At 42.9% G+C, this 22,947-nt stretch overlaps 1 protein-coding gene across 3 annotated transcripts; it reads right to left on the bottom strand.

Moving 5' to 3' along the window:
* Nucleotides 1-10,301: 10,301 nt before the first annotated feature.
* On the bottom strand, nt 10,302-21,263 carry IFT27 (intraflagellar transport 27). Of its 3 annotated transcripts, none has more exons than XR_005700703.2 (8): nt 21,181-21,263; nt 17,467-17,546; nt 16,345-16,404; nt 15,624-15,683; nt 14,542-14,659; nt 14,103-14,212; nt 13,298-13,910; nt 10,302-13,196 (listed from the first exon to the last, which is right to left on the bottom strand). XR_005700703.2 is itself a non-coding variant. In XM_040063417.2 (8 exons), exons 2-8 carry the CDS (start codon nt 20,514-20,516, stop codon nt 13,812-13,814), a joined length of 549 nt encoding a protein of 182 aa, XP_039919351.1. In that variant the 5' UTR covers nt 20,517-20,521; nt 20,803-20,859; the 3' UTR covers nt 10,302-13,811. The 3 variants fall into 3 exon arrangements, 2 of the variants coding, with proteins under 2 accessions (XP_039919351.1, XP_039919350.1); XM_040063417.2 differs by lacking the exon at nt 21,181-21,263 and adding exons at nt 20,495-20,521; nt 20,803-20,859 and having other exon boundaries at nt 10,302-13,910; XM_040063416.2 differs by having other exon boundaries at nt 10,304-13,196; nt 13,809-13,910.
* Between the last annotated feature and the right edge of the window lie 1,684 nt (nt 21,264-22,947).

Raw genomic sequence — 22,947 nt, 5'->3', positions numbered from 1 at the left:
CAGAATGACATCTCTAGAAGAGTAAGGAGAGAGAAATTAATAGTCTGGAGGAAATAGAGAGATTTTAAATTACATTTTAAATTACTTGAAATGAGAAGCTGATGAGACAGGGAGCCACAGGAAGTCTGCTTCCAATGGCAAACCAAGAGTGCTGCTATTTGTGGAGAGAAGGGGCAGTACTGTAGGAAAAAAAGGGGCACGAGGAAGATGCAGGAAGCGAGATGAAGGACACAAAGTCGGAAGCAACTCCATGGGATGATAATGAGACTGAATAGTGTTTCTGGGTTGAGTGCTGCAGTGGAGCTCTTTGGCACAGAGGATAAAATCAAACAGCGATAGTGTATAAAAATTGGATCTAGGAATTTTCATCCTGGGGAGGCCAGCTGAGAAGGAGCTGTTGTAATGAGATGTAAAAGAGACAGAGTTGATGCAGCTGCATTTGCAGGCAGAGTAGAGGTGTTAATAGGGAAATGCACCAGCAGAGATGTTAGGAAAAACAAACTGGGGTTAGGGTTGTGATCAGAGAACTGGAAGCCAATGGGGCAGAGAAGGGGGAAACGAGATATGGTGTATAAAGAGAATTAAAATTTAAGATATTTCACTAGAGAAGAAAAAAGTCACATATCTGTACTATTAGAAAAGCAGATGGGGTGATCAGAGCAGTCATCACTGACGTCCAAAACTGAGGATCCCAAAGCACTTAAGAAACATTATTCACATTATATCTACGTGCTGGTCGTTTTCTTAGACCAGTTCAACAAACTAGCAAGCCATGGAAAGAAGATTTATGGGTTTTGCCAGAGAAGGAGCAAGTGAAGGAGCTAGAGATGGAGATGATAGAAATAGGGAGATAAATGCAGATGGAAAAACCCTCACTGGTCCTCTCTTCTTATTTTCAGGTTAATGTAACTTGAAGATGAACAACACAGTTTAAACATCAGACATTCAATACTACAGCAAAGTCATCTTTAGTGTAACCCTGTGACCAGAAATTAAAGAAGGGAGATATGGTAGTCTATCAATTAAATGAGCAGATTTCCATGCAAAATGGGTGTGGGTGCTGCCTTGAGGGTGCTTGGTGATAGACAGGAGTGGACTCTGGCAGGCACCAAGTATGAGGTTCTACTGCTGTCCCTCAGTTTCTCACTTATGTCCTTTTCCAAGCTAAACCTTGTACAAATGGTTCATTTAGCCTCACAACATTCCTACAAAGTAACGTCTATTAGTTTGCAGAGGCACTGAGGCACCAAAAAATCCAGAACATACTCATAAAGCACACAAAAAAGAAAGTGTTTGTGCTGATTTTAGTGGGATCTGGGTGCTCTTATGAATGCATTGGGTACCCATGGGTACCTGAGATAACTGTTTCAGATCAAATCTTGAAGCTACAACTCCTCTGCTTTCCATGTGAGACTTCTTTTCTCCTTTTTCTTATACAACATTTTCTTCCATTGAATGGTATATTAGAAGATGATTGGAAACAAAAAGTGTCCTCTCATGAGACCTGATGGCTGATTTCCACCCTCAGGAATGCCTTCCTTCTCTACTCAGAAGAGATAGTTGGAGAAGACTGAGATACCCAGGATGAATTTTCTGCCATGATGAGTTGCTGGGATGTGAGCTGTTTTGCCTCCCTTTCTCTTTCCATGCTATGCTAAGGTTTGTATGTACAGCAGCCTCCTAATCAATAGAAATAGAAAAAAATCAATACCTGCAACCCATTAGCTCTAACAGAGGGCAGGCTGCTAACAAGTCATTCTATCTGGAGTTCTAGTATTTGGTAAAGCACTCTCAGTGAGGATATATATATATATATATATATATATATATATATATATATATATATATATATATAAAAACAGACAAACCAAATATGACTAGCAGAGTATATAAATTGTGAGAACATTCTCCCTCCCACCAGCATGTCTATCTCTATGTATTTACATAAATATGCTAAACTAAAGACACTCTTCCCCACTCAGATGCTGTGCCTCATGCTTATCCTCTCCAGAACATATTTTTCTACACTTAGTCTATAATCCCAGGCTACCTTCATGTTGGACTATCTTGTGTATAAATAAATACATGCCTCTATACATCTTTACCTCTTCATTAACCATACACCATAGAAATCCAGCTTATTCACAGGCATACAGCCACTGTTTCTCCTTGCTGTATCCCCAGATTCTCCATGGACATTCTCTTTCTAGTTCACATTTGTATCCAAAGCCAGGCACAGACAGTTCCCACTGACATCTACATGCAACCCTGAAAGCATTCTCCAGGCCACAGAATTTGGTGAAGTGTTTTTGGCACAAGTTTTGTAATCAGAATGTGCTCTAGGGCCTAAGGCACAGGGAAGACTCTCTGGAACAAATCAGAGAGGCAATGGTCTCACTGCCCATTGTGCCCGAAATATCGGCACCAATAACTATGTTGCCCCCAGTAAAGCCTTTGTCCATTTATCCACTGACTGTAACTAGATTAGACTGTCACTCCTGATTTGTATCTCATGGAAGGGGTGGTTTCTCCTAGTCAACTTCAGAAAGTCCAAATTAAAAGCAGTTGTCATTTCTTGGCAAACAGTTTTATGAAACTCCATTGAGGAAATGTACATGGGCTCTGGTTTGGTTCTTAAAAAAAAAAAAAAAAAAACAACAACGACACAAAACCCTGTTTCCATGTAAACATAGTAATCAGAGAATTGCAAAGAATAAGTGAAAAAATAGAAAGGCCTTACTTTTTTCTAAAGGCATTCAGAAGTCTTCTTGGAAGCATCAGTGCAATGATAAATGCTGAAGTAAAGGTGAGGCGTACAGTGAGGATGGTTTGTGTTGACACTGATCGATATCCTGTGATATCAGTCTTCCTTTCAGTGTAAAGGGCACAGATGGGGACAGACAAGAGGATCTTGTGCAGCCGCATCTATTCAGTATCATCATTTAAAGCCACAATCCAGCCCTAATGGGAGCTTTTGCCATCTAGACCTCTGCAGCCACAGAGGGATGTCTGGGGTTTCCTCCATGGACAGACTTGCTCTCCTGGCTCTAGCGGTACTGACGCAGACAGTAATGCAAGACAACTATGCAAACTTTTATGTTTAGGATACCCTGAGCTTTTCTTCTGTCAGACAGTTTAGGGTATTGGGGCAGGAATATTGGACATTTAACTTCTCTGATGCTCAGTAGTGTATCAGGGTTAAAAGGATTCTTGAAGGAACATCTCAAGAAAAGCAAGAGAAATGGTTATTGTTCAGGATAGGCTATTTCATTACTCCAAATTTTCAGAGGGACAAATCAAGAGCAGCACATAACACAGCACCTATTCAGGAGTTCTGTGAGTTTGCATTCTAAGAGAATTCAGACTCACCATTGACCACTGATGCCAGAAATAGGCTACCAATTTTAATGTGAGAAGGATTTACTTCTGTAGTCCCACATAGTCAAGGAGGCATCCCACGAGATGTAAAAGCACCTAGGACGCTGTTTCGGAGCAAGTACATCATGACCATGGAGCTCTTGTATTGTATGAATTCCTAGGATTTGTTTTTACGTTACCATCGTAATGGTTTAGGATCCCCTAAGTGCATTTCTATAGAGGAAGTAGGTTAAACACATCAGATTAAGCCAGTCAAATGCTAGACAGGAGCATTATGGTGGTGCATGGAAGAGTATTCCATGGATAGAAATTGTCAAGAGGTGGTATTCTCTACCTTGGGAATAAAGGCCTACTTTAAAAAAGGAAGCAAAACACATTAAGTCTATTTAGGCTTCTAATTCCATGTTTAGACAGTGAGGAACTGTCCTGATTTTCAGTTGTGCTAAGCAGTCAGCATCTCACATCGAATTTAGAGAGATGTAGGGGCTCCAAATACCTCTGAAAATCTAGATTTCACAGTTTTGATGTTTTAAGGAGCTTTGATCTCATAAACCAACGAATTTCTTAATATAAATTATTTCAGTCATTCACTGCAGCTACTGACCACTTTTGAAAATTTCTAGGAATGATCAGAAAGCAGTGTTTACTTAAGTGGTGGCAAATCATGGGAAGTGAGGAGCCTACTGCAGAGCAAAACGATTCCTAACAGTGCACTTGGCTCATACAGCTCCACCAGACCATGCTCAGGGCCTTGATGATGCCTCTCTGCCACTATGTGGGTCTCTTTGGCAGCTGAACCCAGCAGAAACTGACCAAGCACTCCAGCTTGCCCTCCAAGATTGCGGGATTATGGTTCTCCTTTGTGCTTCTCTAATTTGTTTGCTTGGTTGTTATCCTCTTTGACACCAGTGAGCAAATCTGGCAGAGGGCACAGGGAAGCATCTCTCAGCCGTGCTCTGCAGTCCATAGCAGAGACATGGAACATACACAGCACAGAGCAGGAGAAAAGCTGTTTTATCCCTCGGCTATGGGGGCGGCTGGGAGATGAGCAATCCCCTGTGCGGAGCTGGTCCTCCTCCCATGCTCATCGCTACCGCAGTCTCTGACAGGACCCTTTGCCGGTGTCTGCTAGATAAAGCTATTCATTTGCCATCTTTCCGCTAGCCGGTCTGAAATGACAAAACACTTCTCTATTTCACAGACCATTGGGACTCTTCTCTGCAACTGACCTATATTGGTTATAAGCTTCATTTGTTCTGGCCTGCACTCCTCCCTCTTCTCCCACATGGAGCACATGCACTGCTCCTCCCCCTCAAACAAACACCTTTACACATCCAAGGACATTGTAAAAATAAAATGATCACAACCTGGCCCTCTGGGAACCTTGGTTTAACAGTTTGTCCCACTCTGATGCCAACAGAATTCACAACCCAGTTCAAGGGAGACAGACAGTGAGTGAGAAAGCAGGCAGACAGGCACAGACAAAAGGAGATGGAGGAATCGGGGAGAGAGAAAAGGAGCAGAAGGAAAGAAACAGGGCTCCTAGTCTAGAACACAATAGAGAAAGGGGGTCTGAGTTACAGGGACAACAAAACACTTAAAATTATGACAAATTGAAGGAAGAGAGGAAAAAATAGATTAAAAAAAAAAAGCAGAGGAAAGTACAGAAGAGAAAAGAAATGGTCAGAGGGAAGATGGGGAGGTCAAGTCGGGCAACAAAGCAAAGTGGTGTCTGTGAAACAAGGCAGAAGAAATAAGAAAGTGCCTGTGAATCTAGGCACTACTTTTTCATGTCTCCTTTTCTATTGTGAGTACACTATGAGGAAAAGGGCAAGAAGAAAGGGAAAGGAGGATAAATAAATACCTGAGCTGCCATCTTAAACAGCTTCTAATAGTCAAGCAGATATGCTTGAAATAGGCAGTCCACAGGTTGCGAATGCTCAGGTACAAATTGCAGTTCAGTAGGTAGGAAACAGTCTGCACTAGAATAGTGGCATTTACATTCCTGGGTCCACTGGGTCTCTCTGCACTGGCAGCGAGCCCTGAATGCATAAAAATGCTTCTGTTTAGTACTGGGGAATTGTGCTCTGATGGCTGCCCTGCATCCTCTCTCAGGTTCCAAATAAGAAAACCTCAGCCCCAAACATATGAGTGCAGTTAGTTTCCCCTTTTTTTCATACAAATCCCTTCCTCCCCCACTGCCTGATACCAGCTCTTGTTTGCACTCCAAGGGCTCATCTCTATCTAGCCTTGTTCTTTTGTTGCTCTGCTTTCACTCTCCTCTTTCCTTATGGCTCCCCTTCCTCACTCCCATTCATTCAGCTCACCCTTACACAGGCTTATATAAAGAGACACACACACAGAATTTATCTCCACCTCTGTACTTATCCACTTACCTATGAGTGTAGTACCTGCCTGGCACACGTCTCTCCCACAGACAATCCATTGATTTCCACACTAAAACCCTGCCAAATCTGCCTGTATTTCCTTCCTTCACAGCCTTTCTCTTGCTGTCCCCCAGCCAGTCCGTTTCTTTGTCTCTCCCTGCACAGTTCTTTATGTTTTTGCCTCTCTTCAATCCATTCTTCCTTCTCCCCAACTCTGCCCATCTGTCCCTCCCTCCCACAGCTCTCTCCAGCTGATACACATGCACCCCAGTGTCTCTCTCCCCTTCTCCCCCTGCCACATTTCATTTCTTTGCGTCTCCCACGCACCCAGGCCCACACTTGCTCTCTCCCATACCGAGAGGAAGCAGCAGCAAAGAATTTGCTGCTGACCGCTGCATTGCTAGGAGGCAAACACATGGCTGGCCTTGTGCAGGCCAGTTTCTGCCTGAGTGCCCCAAGTCACATATCCCCAGCATCATCTCCAGCACTGGGAAAACAGATGGTATAATAAATGAGCACAGTCTGATAAAAGGAGGAAAGGGTGCCTGCCTCAGATGCTCCTCACCCGCACAGAGACACACATCTGACATGGGCATAGCTCTCTCACTCCTATACCAGCCCAGCTTTGTGCCAGGACTAGCCAGCTAAACAGGGCACAAGCTCTTCCCTGGCACCAGATGGAAAGGAGAGGGGTAGGAGAGGGTGGTAGTGGATAGAATGACCAGTGGCTATTTTTCTGACTGCAGCTTCTAATCCTGGAAAGCAAAGTACATGCAAGGAAATAAGCAGTCTTAAGGTCATGGAGAGGGCTGGTATCATGGGAGGTGTAGCAGAATTGTGGGAGCATATAAGACCTCTGCATGCAGAGACAGGAGTAAAAAGACAAGAGGCATGGACTGGGAAGAGGAATCAGATATCAAAACAGCGTGGACCCAGATGGCATTCAGGGATCACTTATCTCTCAGTGAAGAGGGTAAGCCAACCTACTGGCAATCTTAGCTGTGAGGGCCATCAAGAGCAATGACATATTCTGCTGAAGGGCAATAGCCCCATGCCTCAAAAGGGACAGAAACCAGAGGGCAGGGTTTGCACTACTCTGCTTTTGCTCATACCGGAATCATCCTCCTGTTCTTACCCAGTTCCATGACATTGTCCAAGAATGCTCCTTTACCTCCTCCACTACCTCCCCAGATACCTCCATCCAGAGACTTGCAGCATCCTTTCCTCTGCATTTACCTGTTAGAAGAAACCCATACTTGTTACCCTTTCCAAACCCCCAGAATTCCTTCCTCATCAAATATTTTCACATTTATTGCAGCCTCTCTTTGCTGACAACAGCACTGAAAAGCATTATTTTAACCCTGCAAGATATCTTTCCTAGATACTCTGTTCTGCTGTGCCTACAAGCTGATTTTATACCTGATGCTTCAACTGTAACCTGAATCTCAACACTTCCAGTTCAGTTTTATAGTCCTCAAATCGAAGCCACCCAACATCACAGAAACAAAGTCCTAGATACGGCCCACAAAGGGCACACATAACTGTTAGGCTAAGAGAGAGCAACTCTTCACAGGAATCAAAATGAATTCGCAAAAGCAGAGATGGGAAACCAACACAGAAAATATTCCTCCCATCCTTTATGCTGTATGAACTGGTCATGAAGTTTCTGCTGTGAGATATCAATGCTCAAGTTGTAGTGGGTATTTCTGCCTGGTCAGGTGGAGGTGCAGGTTCTCTTTGTCCATTCCCTGAATGGATTCGTGATGCAGCATCATTAGGCATAAATGTATGCATTGCTGTCCACTCTCCCCCTTCCCCCAACCCCCTCCAAAAAAAAAAAAAAAAAAAAAAAAAAAAAAAAAAGAAAAAAGAAAAAAAAAAAGAAAAAAAAAAGGAGGTTTAAGCAGAAAGGTGATGATACTTTCTGGCAAAGGAAAATAGAGATAGAGGAGATAGCACTGGAATTAATTTATGTTTTAAATGTGTTTATGAAGTTGTGTGGGTACCAATCGAAGATATCAATTTCCCTCCACTCAGAAATTCCGAGAAGAGCAGTACTCAATTATGAATTTCCAACATCTCTTCACATTCTTCCACCCTGATAGTCCGATAGTGCCCTCAGCATACCTACTCTATTTTTTCTGGTCTCACCTGGATACGCTGTCTCCAGCCACTGCTGCTCACAGCATCATAGCTTGCTGTTTTCACCTCCCCACACTATTCCTAGGTTTATCATTCTGGATTCTTGCTACTGCCCTTTCAAATTCCAATGTCAACCTTGTCACACAGACTTTAACTCTTCCTGCCTTGTTCTAATGCAAGCCCTACATCTTCAACCTAAACTGATGGCTACCAGTGACCTTCCTAATCATGGCTCTGAATCCCCCTGTCTGCCCTTGGCCCTGAGAGCTTGGCCCTGAAAATCTCCTTTCAGTTACTTATTCTCATCACTTGCCCTTCCACCTGCAAGGTCATCCAGCTCTACCCTGTATCCTCATTTTCCCTCACTGGCTCATGCAAAAATTACTTTTTCTCCCACTTTATTTCCATACAGCATTCTAAAAGACAGGAAAAGCCTTAGGTTTTCCCACCCCTAAATCCCACCCTCGCAATCTGCCTCAGCAAATCCTTTGGGATCTTCATGAAGGAATACAGACCTACCTATTTCCTACATATTCCTGTTCCCCTCCTGCTCCTGAATTTCCCCTGTCTGTGACACAGAAGTGGATAATTTCTGCCTTTATACCCTTTTCCTCACAGTCTCTAACTTGCAGCCCTCATATTGCCTATTTTTCTTGTACTTGTGCAGGAAGATTACAGGCTCCACATATCTCCAACTGATGTATATTTGGCTGGAGGGAAATGCATCAAGCTGACCCCATCCCTGACCCCAGCTTGACATGTAGGGTCTGTCACATTTCCCTTTTAAACATTCCCAGATTAAATCTCAGAGACCCAGGAAAGGGAGCAATTCTAAGCTTCTCTTGACAAACAGCTCTAGGGGAGGAAATATGTGAAGCCATGACGGAAAAATTAAAGACCTCCAAGGAGTAAAAAAATCTTACCAAAAAATCCCACCAAAACCTCAGGTTAGAAGAGAACAGCTAATGTCTGACAAAGTTACACTGCAGTGAGCTCTGAAGAGCCAAGATGAGGCTGCCAGACTCAGCTGGTGGTCTCCTGCCAGGAAATTACACCCTAGACTGAGCAACATCCCCATCTCTCAGGTGACTTTGACAACACCTAAAGAGCCCTGAAAAGACTCAAGACTGAGTAGCTCTCTTCTTCCTCCCTCCCCCAAGCATTGTTGTTCTGGGTCAACAGAGCCAAGGGCAACTGGTACAGAAGACATTGTTCTCCAGGCAAAATGACAGCAGGAGGAGGAAATAGGACATGAGAAGTAGAGAGATGATGTGCCCCTAGGCCGAAAGAGATATTGCGGAGGCCAACATGGCCCTTGAAGTGCTCCTGCTCTGACTCCACCTTTGCCGCAGAAGGTCTGAGAAGTCCTTCAGCCCTAGGTTCCAGAGTACCATCTGCAAGATGGGCACACTACTTGTTAAGAGCAAGCAGAGGTGGATATCATCCATCAAGGAGCAGATCTGAGATAGGAAAAGGACTGAGAATGCATGGGGAGAGAGGGGTCCCATCACACAGGTATCAATAATAGGGATGTCTTCCCACTACTAGCAAATAATCTGCCATCACGCTGCTGACTTTGTGCAGGCAGATGAGACCACAACTGCAAGCAACTGCCACCTGAACATCATAGATTCAGTAGTTATTAAAAACAGAGCACAGCCTTGAGTTGCGTAAGAACCCCCACAGATCTGCATAAGCAGCAGCAGAAAGCAGTTGCTGCCTCCAGAACAGAAATGCAGTGTTTTCCCTGCTGTCAGCACCTGCGTCAGGCTCCCAGTTTCTCTTGAGATACAGCTCTTAATTGGGATAGATTGTACGTTTTCTGCTGCAGCCCAGCCCAGCTCCCACTTTAATTGCTAGTTTAGGACTTAGCCTGTTTTGTGCTTTCCATGCTACTTCTTTCCTCACTTAATCTAATAGAATTATAGAAAGTATTGCTGGGAGGACCTCAGGAGGCCACATAGTTTATCCTTCTGCCCCAAGGCAGTATTTCATTTTCAACAACATCATGTGTCTTTTGCTATCAGGTCAGATCGGTCCAAGATGTATAGTGGGTAAAGAAATTAAGCTTACCCAGGGGAGTCAATTGGCATAAAAGACTAAATCCAGCTCCTTTAGTCACTGAAGTTATATCAAAAACAACCCTGGTCCAAATGGTTTCATTTATCAGATCAGTCTTTTAAAAGATGTCCTTTCTTAAGTTTAAAGTCTTTAAAATGAACAAATCTCTAGAAGAAAATGTTTTGACAGACCCATTTCAGTATATTTAATGTTTCATTATGAACAGCAGTGACCACTCCATTGTTAAGACTTAACAGATCTTATCACAGTGTGATCAGCTTTGAAACTCCTATTAATTCCCACAATAAAACCTGATCTTTCTGGAATTTTACATCCTGAATTTCACTCCGCAGTAGACTATGTCCAGCAAGACAAAAAAAAACCATTAAAGCATCTTTAATATAACAACTTTACACAAATGAATTTCCAGTAAAATTTCAGAATGTCAGACAGCTTCTTAAGGCTTTTCCTTCCAAGACAATTTGACTAAAATTTCCACTTTTGTTTCCTTTTCTCTATTAATATAAGAAGAAATGTCTTGCAGCCATGAGAATAGATAATGCAGAAATTAGAAGGATTAAAAAAAAAAAAAAAAAAAAAAAAGAAAATCAGCTGGTAATGTATCAAGCTAAGTAAAGCAGGGCACAAGTATAACAGAGATGCTGTGCAGACCCATGAGGACCAAAGGAGAGGTAAGAAGAAGGGACTTCAGGGAGGAAAGAAATGGTTTTGTCTAATCAAACAAGCAAGCAGGAAAATGAGCTACATATCTATTAAAACCAGTTGAAGGCCTGTTTGTTTCCTTTCCCTTTTGAAACTTCAGTTCTGGTTGAGCTGGGTCTTTTCTGTGTGGTAACACTCGTGCTGAGCACCGGCAGCATTGCACAGCTGGACAAAGCAGGGGAGCTGTAAGAAGACAAGCTTCCTGGTCAGCAGACAGGCTGTCTTCCTCCACTGTTCTCCATAGCATCTGTAAATCACTGTGGATTTGGATGCTAAGCCTATAAGCAGCAAACACGCATCCTCACTCTACAGACATAACTGCCAGTTAGTAAACAGATAAGAGAAACTTAATATGGCTCCAGACTCTTACCCGTCCTTCTGGACCAGCTCACCTACCACCCTGAACTCCTTCACACAGAGACAAAACAATTTCCCACAATCTTCCCATGTTTTCTATCCCCTCTTCACTCCTAGCCTCTACAACCAAAGCCACAATTTAGCCAGGAAAGTAGCAACAACCACCACTTGCATCAGGGTGGTATCATACAGCACATTAGCACATTGAGATTGTTATTGTCAAACACACTATTTTGAAGGACATTAAATTGTGTTCCACATTAGTGCTTGAAATAGTCCTGTAAAAAGCAAGTTGGACAACATGCTTTAGACATGACTTCTTTTCTAATTGTAGTTGTGGCCTGTGGAAGAGGGAAAGGGGCAGTGGGTGAATCCCTACTGTTAGCTAATTAGATCATACATTTCCTCTTTCAGGCAATACATCTTTCCCTGCATGGGCTGCATTTTTCTCCACTAACTTCTCAAAAGCAGCTTCCCTATAAATCACAAATCACGACTGCAAGCATTCCCTTAATGAGCTTCTCCAGCTTTTGCATTTATTTTATAAAACAGCATTCACCAATCTTCATCTTAGTTGTGCATTTAGAGTGTTTATTTTAAGTTATGGGAGGTCCTTCAGGTGCAGAGAGATGGACTCCCTGGTTAAAGATGGCACAGAATTCATTTTATTACCTATTCCCAAGGCATTCATCCCCCCTAGATACACCATGTCAGAGGTGACATACACTTTTGCTATGTTATTTTCAATGTGAAAAAATATGTGTCTTGTTTTGTGATCACATAGACAATAGAACCAGGGGGAAATGAGATCCCAAATAAAAACAGACCTTCTTTAGATCTTTAACTAGATAAACACAGCACTCAAAATACCATTTATTCTTACTAGTCTGAGACACCAGCACCTGCAAGCAATAGTCTGTACAGCCTCTGTAAATCAACAGAAAACACACAGGATTAACAAGACAACCCATGTAAGATACAAATGTCAGTAATGCTAATCCAATTCAGAAAAGACTGAGTCTTCTAGCTGCCCTAAGTTCATGAAAGACTCCTTCCTTCCTTGGAGAAAGCAGGAAGTTTCCCAGCTTGTTCTGTCATTTTTGAGTTGGCTTTTAGCAAAAGAACCTCTTGTTTTCACTTCTTGTAGATTGAGCTCCTACTCACCCTCTTAACTGGTATTCATGCTCCCTAGTGAGCTCCCAGCATCAACACACTGTTGCCAGTGAAATGAGGTCAATGCTCCTCCAGATTCTTGAAGTGCTTCATAAACTCTGCTACAACATCTGCATCCATATTTCTTATGTTCAATTTAATGTACTTTTCCTAGCACTGAGCATAAAAATGATTATAAAGTACATGTATAAAAGTCTTGAAACACAGATTCCTGAAAAGACTGCCTGAAAAATCACTCAGTGCTTAGTCTCTCCAAAACTCAGCTTTCCTTGCACAAGGGAGTCTACCATAATCTGGAAGATAATGGTTAAATTTTTGTAACTCTTGGTGTTAGGCTCAGTTACAAAGCAGTAGCTTACCACAGATGCTTTTGCATACTGCATTAGCAAAGACTCTTACACATGCAGCATCAATACTCCACAGAAAAGAGCAACTCTTTCTAGGCTTTTACCCCTTCTAATATGAAACTTCTAGCCAGACACAGCTGAGTCAGAGTAACTTAGCCAGGCTGTCTTTCATTTCCTTAGTCCTGTTTCCACTAGCAACATCAGAACTGTGGTCTTTTATCTGAAATTCAATGACAAGCAGAGAGAATTTAATAAGAGAGCTCTGATTTTGAGATTGAGAACTCAACCTAATCAGAACAGTATTGCCAAATTCAGCTGACAAAAATGACACAACAATACGTAAGATGATAAAGACACGAAGAATAAAAGGTATTTTTCTATAAGTCTTAGATTCATCTTTAGACTAGGAAAGGAATTCTTGCAATTTGACTCCATTTTGCAGTTAAGCCAATTTGGATGTGCCTGCAGGAAGCCCTTCCTGCGCCCTTCGAGGGAGGTGGCAGCTCTGGACAACTCCTGTGACCCGGGACCAGCAGAGGGCACTGCATCACCAAGTGACAGCGGATGGACGCGACACAGCTCCCAGCAGGCAGGGACAGCGAGCCACGCCGAAGGAAAGACACAGATTCTGGGAATTAGAAACGTGCATTAGTCACCAGCCTATCAATCCTACAACTGATAAGGGCAACACTGTTAAAACTCCAGCTCTGAGCGCTGCTGGAAACACACCTAAATCCAGCTCTGCCTCCACACATCTCAGTCTCCAGGTTGATTTTAGGGCAATAAGCCCCCTCCTGAAAATGCTTTCCAAGGGGTCGGGCCAAATCGGTCCTCTGCAGTGTATGTATCAAGGCTGGCTTAAGTCGCAAAACATCCTATCAGCTTCCTCTCTACTTTTCCAAACCTCTAAATCCTTGCTTATAGCAGCAGGAAGTCAGTTCAGACAAAAAGATATCAAAGCAAAGAGCTGGCAATTTCCATTCTGTCCTCCCCTTTTACTCTCCGCCTCCTTCAACCTAGCAGACTTTCAATGAGCAGAGAACCAAGTTAGAGGACATGAAAGGAATGCTGAGGTAGCAGCTTCGGAAGAGTGTCTTTCCACTTGCTTATTTCTAGTTTATTTTGAATTACCAGAGGATGACCATGAGGTAGCAAATAGATCATATTTTTTCTTCTCTCTGTATTCAGTCCAGAAGGATTCTCAGTACTAGAAGAAGCTTAGTGGATAAATAAATCATACCAGTCAGGCTAGTGAGTGAAAAGTTTCTACTTTCTCTTTGTACAGTTGGTGGAATAACTTTGCCAGGATGTGGAAAGGGGCCTCAAAATTTTTCATTTCCTTCTGTAAAGAAATAAGAAAGTTGTGAATTGCAGATGGAATTAGCATTTTACTATTTCTGCTCTGTTTCACCAAAGAAGGATTAAAACTTAGTTAGATGGGGAAGAGAGTCCCCAGTTATCTTTTTCTTCCTGAAAGAGAAGGTAAGTTTACAAACATCCCCTTGCACAGATGGTGAAAGCAGCAAATACTCACCACTGACATCTCACAGTATTCCAGGCCATGTTTCTCAGCCCACTCCTGTGCTTGTTCCTGCTCCACAACTCGATGATCAGTTAGGTCTGTTTTATTCCCCACTAAGACACCTACAGAAAAAAAGACACAAAACAAAAGAAAGAAAAAAAAAAGACCCGCTCATCAATGCTGACTTGTAAGCCATAAAAACTGGAACATTTTTGGAAGCAGCTGAAAAAGTTGGAGGTGTGGAGAATAGTCTACAACTACCTAGAAAAGATTCAAAAAAGGAAACATAGTCAAGCCTTATCTGCTTTTTGATAAAAGCAAATGGGTTGGAGGAAGCCATGTCTGCCCCCGAGTTAAAATAAATGCTCTATTCCACAGCTCAACGGAACCAACCGCTGCCACACTGTCATACAAGAGGTGAGTAGATAAAAAGAATCACACCCATTCTTACCTGGGATGTGCACCCCAACTGCTTGAGCCTTCAGCTTCTCCAACCATTTGTTACAGTTGTCGAAGGATTGCTCATTAGTGACATCATACACAAGGCACAGGACATTGGGCTGTTCCCACTGCACAGCAAGAAAGGAACACTGTCAGCTCTAATGAAACTGATGTGGTCAACAGACAGGCTGTAAGCATGGCAAACACAGCTGCTAAGATGAAAATAAAAACCTAACACCTAGGAATCCTTTGCCCTGGCTGAGGTTTCACATTTCAGTTGACCCAACTAAATCACTGACATTGGGAGAGGTGGTCTTGCTTTCCTCCCTAGTCCTGTCTGTGCAGTTCTGCCCCTTTACTTGTATCAGCTCTGGCACTCAACTGATCCCTGGGGAAGCTGATTTTTCATGCTGAATCAGCACAAAATTAATCCTACAAAAAAAGTAGAAAGGCTTTCTTCCAGTTCGAGAAGCTTAGCCAGCTTCTAGAGAAGTCTCTTGCAACTCCGATCTAATGCAAGTGCAAAAGTGGGATCGCTTGTGCGCTCAATGTCTTGTAGGCAATGAACCCTTAGGTTGACTTAGCCATCTTATGAAAGCTCACATCAGTTAACTGATTCTGCTTCTCAAAATGAGATAACATGGGAGAAACAGGAGGGAACTGTACAGGAAAGGTGTGAATATTTGAAGGAAAAAACCCAAGGGCAGGATTATGCTCAAGGACAAGAATGAATCCTCTTGGATCAAACACATCACTGTAACACAAAAAAATTCCCACTGTTGAAGCCGCAGCAAAACAGATGTTTTTCTAAGAAATAAAAATAACTTTAAACAACAGTACACAGAAATTCTCAGTTTAAATTCCCTATTTCTTTTGTAAGAAAACTGCCTATCTGCTTTCCTTTCTCTGGAAAGTATTTCTTCTGGTACTTACACAAGTTTTAGAGAGGTAGAACAGGATACGTTGGCAACTGAGGTAATTGCTCCCATTTACACTAAAGACAAAGTTTGCTACATCTGCCAGACTGGGGAGCTCAGATCTTCAAAGCAAAAGCACTTCTTTGGAAGCAGAGGACTGTTACATAAGACTTACCAGTTTGTCCAACATTTCAGAAAATAGATCTTTTCCTGCCGAGTCAAAAATGAAGAATTCCTGAAAGCGGAAACAGAAAGAAGGCTCTTGCCAAGAAAAATGCAGTGTAGGGAAAGGTTTTACTGCAACTTGTAACTCCAGCATTTTATTCAGTACAGCAGTGTCATGTCCCTAAGGGACAAATTCCCTGCACTGAGAAAACTCCAGATAGTATGAGAAAATACATAGCCATTTTTCAAGTATAAGCAGTAATAGAGTTACTTCCAAGGCCCCAAGTCTAGTTTCCATCCCTACTGGAAACAGAATATGTGGAGTGGGACAGTAGCCTTTTCTACTTAAACAAAATTATATACATTCCATTAATGGGAATATAGGGCACTAAGGAAAAATAACTAATAAGCTTTGGCTTTGGTAGCTCCAAGAATCATGTGCCCTAAAAGACAGAACAGAATCTCAACAGAGCTGGCAATAACTTTGGTTTAAAATGTTGTGTTGCATACAAGTATATAAAAATTTCATTTTAAAATTAATTTTTTTAAAAAATTTCATTTTTAAACTAACCCTGGAGTATTAGCAATTTTACATGACCAACCTCATTTCCTTAATGCAGCTTAATTGTCCTATGAACATGCATAATGATCTTCCACCAGAATGAGACTCGTGTGGGGCTTGAGCTCTGGATGTCTCTTTCTGACACAATTTACGTCACAGAAAAACTCACCACGCTATCACTTGTCTCTGGAACTGATACAGCCTTGACCAACAGTTCTATGCCCGCTGTCTGTCAAGAAGAATCAGGAAAATGAGGATCAGGAGAGTTTTTAAGAGCCTATCCAACTGCATACCAACCGTGCATTGGATTGAGGCAATTCTTGTGAATCATTACAATTCCATCAAACACAGACTGCTGGAAACTCAGCAATACTCCTCCTAGCTCTGGTTACCTAATCTCACCAATATGTCAAAGACTCGTAGATTTGCTCAGCTGGGGGAGAAAGGAGGAGAACCAAAGAGATTTGCTTATATACAGCTCAGAGTATTAGCCGAAGTCTGCAGGACTACACTCACTCTCACACTCCTGCTCTAATACATGCCTTAGAACATTTTGCACTAACCATGTGATGAGCTAACATATGGGACTGAGATTATTTGTGCTTTTTCAACCTTTTATCTTATTCTGCTTTGTAGCTCATTTGTTTGTTCTATTTCTATCCTTAAATTCTCGTTTCCATGAATAAACATATTTTAGGGTTTTTTTCCTCCACACTCATATTTTCCTTTCTTTACTTTACTTATATTTACTTTTATTTTTATCCTGCTTCTGATTAGTCATCACCATTGATTTTACACTGAAAGACTGCAAACTGTATCCTCTTCAGACTGCAAACTGTATCCTCTTCATCTGGGAAGAGTTTCTGCGGATTATAATTATCTTGGGGCTATGCAGCACATCTTGGTGTTTGCACAGTGATAAGTGCACTGTCCACATGCACATTTAATAGTTGGAATTAAAAGCGTTCTCCTTCAGCAGTGCTTTTTCATAGAGTAGTCCCTAAAGAGGGGAGCTCTCTAACACCACAAAACCTTATGAAAACATTGGTTCAGCAGGAAAATCACAAGATTAACTAAATTATTCTGCCTTAAGTTTCAATATCAGCACCTGCATAATGCAGACTTACAGAAAGTTAAATGTTTTCTCTTCAGAATCTAGAGTGTAAGAAAGAAAACCCTCTAAGATCCCACCTTGAATGCCTCAACTTAAAGTCATATTTATTTTGTTCTAGACCTCTCAGTTCATCTTAGCAAAATTTTAGAGAGCAGTCTGAGCCTGTTGTATGCTTACCAGTGTGTAGTTCTTCTGAAAATGAGCCCCATCACTTCGAAACATCTGGGCTAAAGCACTCTTACCCACAGCTGGATCTCCTGCAAAACCAAAAACATAAAAAATATTTTTGTTTCATACTAGAGGATATTATTTTTCCGCAGTTCTATTACTCCCACATGTTGTAAGAGCCTAGATGCTCTAACTCTGAATACAGGCAACTTAACTGTCACATGAAGTACAAAACCATCTAAAAGGTAATACCAACACGAGGAAATGAATTCTGCCATTATGCATACTGGTGGCTGACATCTGATTTCTGACCTACGCACAACAGCAAAGGACTGCCAGATCAGGGTGGAACTGCTGTTTGTTCTAAAATTCATGCCTACTCCCCAGTCCTTACCTAGGAATTAAAATTTCCCAGATATGTTATCATGTAGAGAAAAACTGCAATGTGATAAGGGACTGGGCTTCCTTAGGAGGCTGTTTCCTCTCCTTAGGTTACCCATTTCCCCAGATTCAAATCCTTGTTATATACTGAGGCAAAGCTGCTTAAGCTGGTAACATTTCTCAATGAACTCTTCTTGCTGACCCTGCTAAGAGAGCAGCTCTTGCTGACTCAGTGCTGCTGGTGGCTCATTAGTTGCATCCTGGGCATAACAGAAGCAAACGTCAGAGAGAAAGCACATGGCTGGAGAGAAGAGCCTGCTGATTCATCCCTGCAAGGAAGGAAAAGCAAGGGGCTTTGGCTTTTGCTCTTCTAGAGCCAAGGCTTTCTGATCTGGCTTTCACAACAATTTAGGTAAACCTGGCAGCTGCCTGCTTTGGCCTGCTCTTACAAAACTCTGTGAGATCCAAAGCAATCACGGGATCACAGAATATGCTGAGCTGAAAGGGATCCACAAGGATCACTGGGTCCAGCTCCTGGCCCTGCACAGCACATCCCCAGGAGTCACACCATGTGCCCAAGTGTATTGCCGAAATGCTTCCTGAACTCTGTCGTGCTTGGTGTTGTGACCACTTCCTTGGGGAGCTTGGTCCAGTGCCCAATCACCCTCTGGGTGAAGAACATTTTTCTAATATCCAACCTAAAGCTCCACTGACACAACTTCAGGCCATTTCCTCAGGCTCTGCAGAAGTCACATATGGCCATATTACTACAAGAAAAAAAACCCTAAAACAAAAGTCATAACCCTTTCTAAACAAAGACAATGCTTCCAAAGAGCTTATAATTTCTCCACATAATGTCTTGCTAGCCTGGATAGTTAAAAGGACAGGAGCCAGTAATTAAATACCTTAGTGGTTCAAGCTTTACCCTTAAAGGAACACTCATAACATCCAAGCCTGGAATACAAGACTTTCACATTATGTTGTTAATAAATAAAGCCAGAAAGGAAGTATTTGACACTGTGTTGTTAATGGATAAACCTAGCAAGAGGTATATTTTTTGACTCTATTACAACGTCCTAAAGTAATTTTGAAGGAAATTGGTAAAGCTCTCTGCTCACATACTATTACAGAGGAGGAAGGGTGTTTTGGATATTGACAATTATCCCTAGATGCATTAACCAAATGCAATTCTTGTTTAAAGGTTTTTAGCATGCTTGCTTACTTTGAGCTGAGTTGGGCTCATAACATTTAGACAGGAAAATCTAGTAAGTCAGCTTATTTGTTCTCTGATCAGTTCAAGCTTGTGCGGAAGACAACACTCTGTTCTGAGTGGAAGCTATTCTGTATTTCAATAGACAATTAGATCTGTCTTTGTAAAATGAGATAGAGAGGCACACATTGCTCCAAACTGTGCAGGCATCAGCCAGCACAAATTTTTAACTAATGCATTGCCTTTCTTTCATTTGACAGCCCCAGGTGTTCTTTCCCTCTTTTTATTCTTTGCCATCCTCTTTAGTCCATCTCATCAGTACACTTCCTCAAAGCAAGTGTCCTTGCCCTTTTCAGTTTAGTCTCATGTGCCAATAGTGCATCACACAGTATATATTCTATCCTTATTTCTGTTTTTCTGCCAGAATCGGTAGGATCTTTCAAAAATGCCTGCTACTGCCAGTTCTCTCTACAATGAAAACCTTTGTGTAGTGTCTTCATAGTAAGCTCAGACAACAGATTTTTTTTACTTTTGTGGCTGTAAATGACCCTTGAGATAACACAGGAATTGTCTTCTATTGTTAATTTAATACTCTCTGTTCTGCTAATAAAAGCCCTTTTCCCTTGTTCTCTTTGACCTTGGTGTAGCTCCCAATTCTGTGTCACTGGCTCTTCATAACCACTTCCTTAGGTCCACAAGAGCTCCTAGTTCCATTTCTGATGGCTTTGCTCCTATCTATGTAATTGCATTTTCTTGTTCCCTTTAGGTTGTTGTGATTACTCACATTATAGGTCCTTCTCACTACAGTGTTTTTTTCTGCAACAGAGAATCTATTTTGCCTGATCTGCTTCAATAATTTATTATTTTTAATAATACATGGATATTCTTGCAGCACATAGGAGAATGACATACGGGATAGGACATTCCTGTTCTCTGTGCTGCGAACAGAACTGAAAAGGCTGCTCCAGACCCAATAAAGATTAAGGACATAAGTAGGTCATCCAAAGAAAACTTATGGGATTTAAAATGGTCGTGGAATTGGTTGTGGCCTTTAGTAACACTAAACAACAAAACTGGATAGATTTCAGCAAAGCCAGTATATTTGGAGCAGGAAACTTCCAAATTGGAAATGATGCCTACTTTTCAAGTGCAGAAGACAGGCAAGATATTCATGCTGTTCACAGCACTAGAGATTAATTCTGCCTTTGCCAACGACCACATCTGGCTTTGTGTGAGTTGATGGTCAGCTGCTTCTGAGGTTAAAAAAGGCAAACATTTTATTCTGGATGAAATAATTTGGAACAAAGAGTTAAACCTGGGAGTTGACTGCACACAAAGGTTCTATGGATTTCTGCTTTTGGCTGAGGCTGCACAGAGTTTCAATGTAGACGGAGGGGAAAAAATAAAGTTTTTTTGCACAAAGTGTTAACAGCCAGCTGTACTTACTTTCAACACCTCCATAATCCATCCCGACTAAAAAAAAAAAAAAAAAAAAAAAAAGGTGTCTTCACCTCATTTTTTTCTGAGGTCAGCCTCCAAATTGTTTGGGGGAAAGGATGCCACCGTGAAGTGCTCATGCTTCATCCCTTTAGTCTTTGTTTAGGCTTTATCCTTCTATCATACTCTCAGAATCATCTTAATTTTTGACATGAAATTTTCTCATCAGCCCAAAGCAAGACTCACAAATGAGGCAGGACTTAGCCTCCTTCATTTCCCGCTCCCTTCATTCTTTCTCCCTTCATCTCTGCGCCCACCTTTCCACACTGCAGAAATACTCGGTTTTCTTTGGGTTTGGGGTTTTCCCCCTCTTTTTTAGACCCTGTCCTTGGATTTCAGCCGATCCAACTACACCTCACACCCTCCCTGGGCACTGCCCGACTCCACGTGGTAGGCGGGGGCGGGCTCCGAGCGCTAAGAACACACGACCTCCGCCGTTCCGGTGCCCGGGCAGCCGAGGTTCTCACTTCTCTCCTGTCGCCTCTTTCCCCACCTCTTCTCCGGCGGGGCGGCCCCTCGACGAGAGGCTGCGGGAAGACGGGCCGCCTGAGCTGCCGGCCTCGCCCCACCCCACGGCGCCCGCTCTAGTCCCCTGTGGCCAGCGGGGCGGATGGGAGCGGGCGGGCCAGACTCACCTGCCAGCAGGCACTTGGCAGCGAGCTTCACCATGGCGCCGGCCCGGCACAGGCAGCGGCGGCGAGCCCGGACGGCGGCGGCGGGGGCCGCGACCGCGCGGAGCCGCGGCCCTGGCAACCGCGCGGCCCTGGCAACGGCGCGACAACTTGCCCATTCCCATTGGCTGCGAGCCCTGCTCATCAAAGCCACCCACGGTTATTATTGGTTCTCTCGTTTCTCCTCTCCCCCAGCCGTGCTGTCAATTAAAGCAGACGCCCCGCCCCTCCCGGTGGCGCCGTGGCGGTCCAGGCGGCGCTAAGGGGAATTCTGCCTGGCAACTAAGGACGTCATCGAGACCCGGCTTGTTATTGGGTAGAATACAGAGGGCCTGCACCTCGGGCCTGAAATGACCCTCTGGGGGCACGGCAGAAAATGATAGAAGTTACGGGCAAGGAACTGCGGTAGCCCCAAGGCGGGGAGAGAAGCCTCCGCTTCCTGCCTGTGAGCCCACGGAACGCGATGTTCCGTGCGGAAGGGCCCTGGGTTCATGCGCCGTGCTGCGCATGCGCAGGGCCAGCTCGGCCTTTGCGGGCCTGCGCCTCCCTCGCGCCCGGCCCCGGCTTTTGGGTCACGCTTCCCTCAGGGCTCGGGGCGGGAGTTGCGTCGGGTTTTGAGCTTTGCTGCGGCAGCTTCAAAGTCGGCCACGAAGCCGGGTCAGCACGGCGGGAACAGGCGGTTTGTGAGGCCGCTGTCACCCTGTGGGAGTGGAGCTGCGCTCGTTCCCTTGCCGGGCCAGCAGCTGATCCGCTCTCCTTTCCTCCAGTGCACACTTTTCCTTGTGTTTGGCCGTGTTAATGTACTCACGGAGAAAGTTCTCTTGCTTGCTGATTTCTTAGCTGCTTTGTCCTTCCCCCCCGCTTCTTTGTTAATTTTTATAGCCCTTCACACTGCAGTAGGTTAATTTGTTTGTTTTTTCTTATTTTTAAATTATTTCTATGAAACACTCTCTTGGCTACTATTGAACTATTTACATGCCCTATTTTTGCTCTTTGAACGGATTTTCTGTCTTCCTTGAGCAGTCCAATTGAGTGGATTTGGGCGGGAGCTGTAAAAGGGTACCATGAAACTTCCTGGGTGTTCCCTTCATTGCAATCTCTTTGAAAGATCTGTGAAAGCAGATAGTAGAAATCCATACCTTTTTTAGGGTATAAACTTCGCTTGGCTGCACTTTGGATTGTTCATTCTGGAACACAGAATGTGCTTACTATGGAAAGCAGTGAGTAAGCTTGGGAAGAACAGAATAATCAATAATGCATCTATCTGTATTTGGGTTATAACATTGGACATTCCAAAGGTCGAAAATGAAGTTTTCCAAGTTTTATTTTAATGTCAACATTTTATTTTAATGTGACTGCTTAGAAGGCAGCTCTTTTACCTTTCTTGGGATAAATTACCTTTGACATATCTAGCCAGGCAAGCAAATAACATAAAATTAACAAGGACCTATGGCTGAATCAAAGGATTCTTCTATATGCACGTAAAATAACATTGTTTTTGTGATAAAAACATGAAGGGGACTTCACTAGCCCAAGTGACAGACTTCAATTGTAGATTATGTCTTGTAGTAAAATACAGGGCTGAAGTCACTACTGTTCCTTTAAAAGGGAAAAGAAAAATTAATCCCAGGTCTCATAATTATTTTCCCTGTTTTCCATCCCCAATCCTCCATCACATAAAACAGATATGGGCTATTGATGTTCTCCATCACTATATGTCTAAATAGCTTA

Source organism: Hirundo rustica, chromosome 4, assembly GCF_015227805.2.
Source record: "Hirundo rustica isolate bHirRus1 chromosome 4, bHirRus1.pri.v3, whole genome shotgun sequence".
Taxonomy (NCBI): Eukaryota; Metazoa; Chordata; class Aves; order Passeriformes; family Hirundinidae; genus Hirundo; species Hirundo rustica.
This window is presented reverse-complemented; position numbering and strand designations above follow the sequence as displayed.

What these genes read in the sequence shown, in the direction of transcription:
- IFT27 (XM_040063416.2), bottom strand. Translation starts at nt 21,214, where the DNA reads ATGGTGAAGCTCGCTGCCAAGTGCCTGCTGGCAG. An exon ending in AGTTGGGGTGCACATCCCAG is followed by an intron (nt 14,213 to 14,541) that starts GTAAGAATGGGT and finishes TTTTTTCTGTAG; the next exon opens with GTGTCTTAGTGGGGAATAAA. An exon ending in AATACTGTGAGATGTCAGTG is followed by an intron (nt 13,911 to 14,102) that starts GTGAGTATTTGC and finishes ATTTCTTTACAG; the next exon opens with AAGGAAATGAAAAATTTTGA.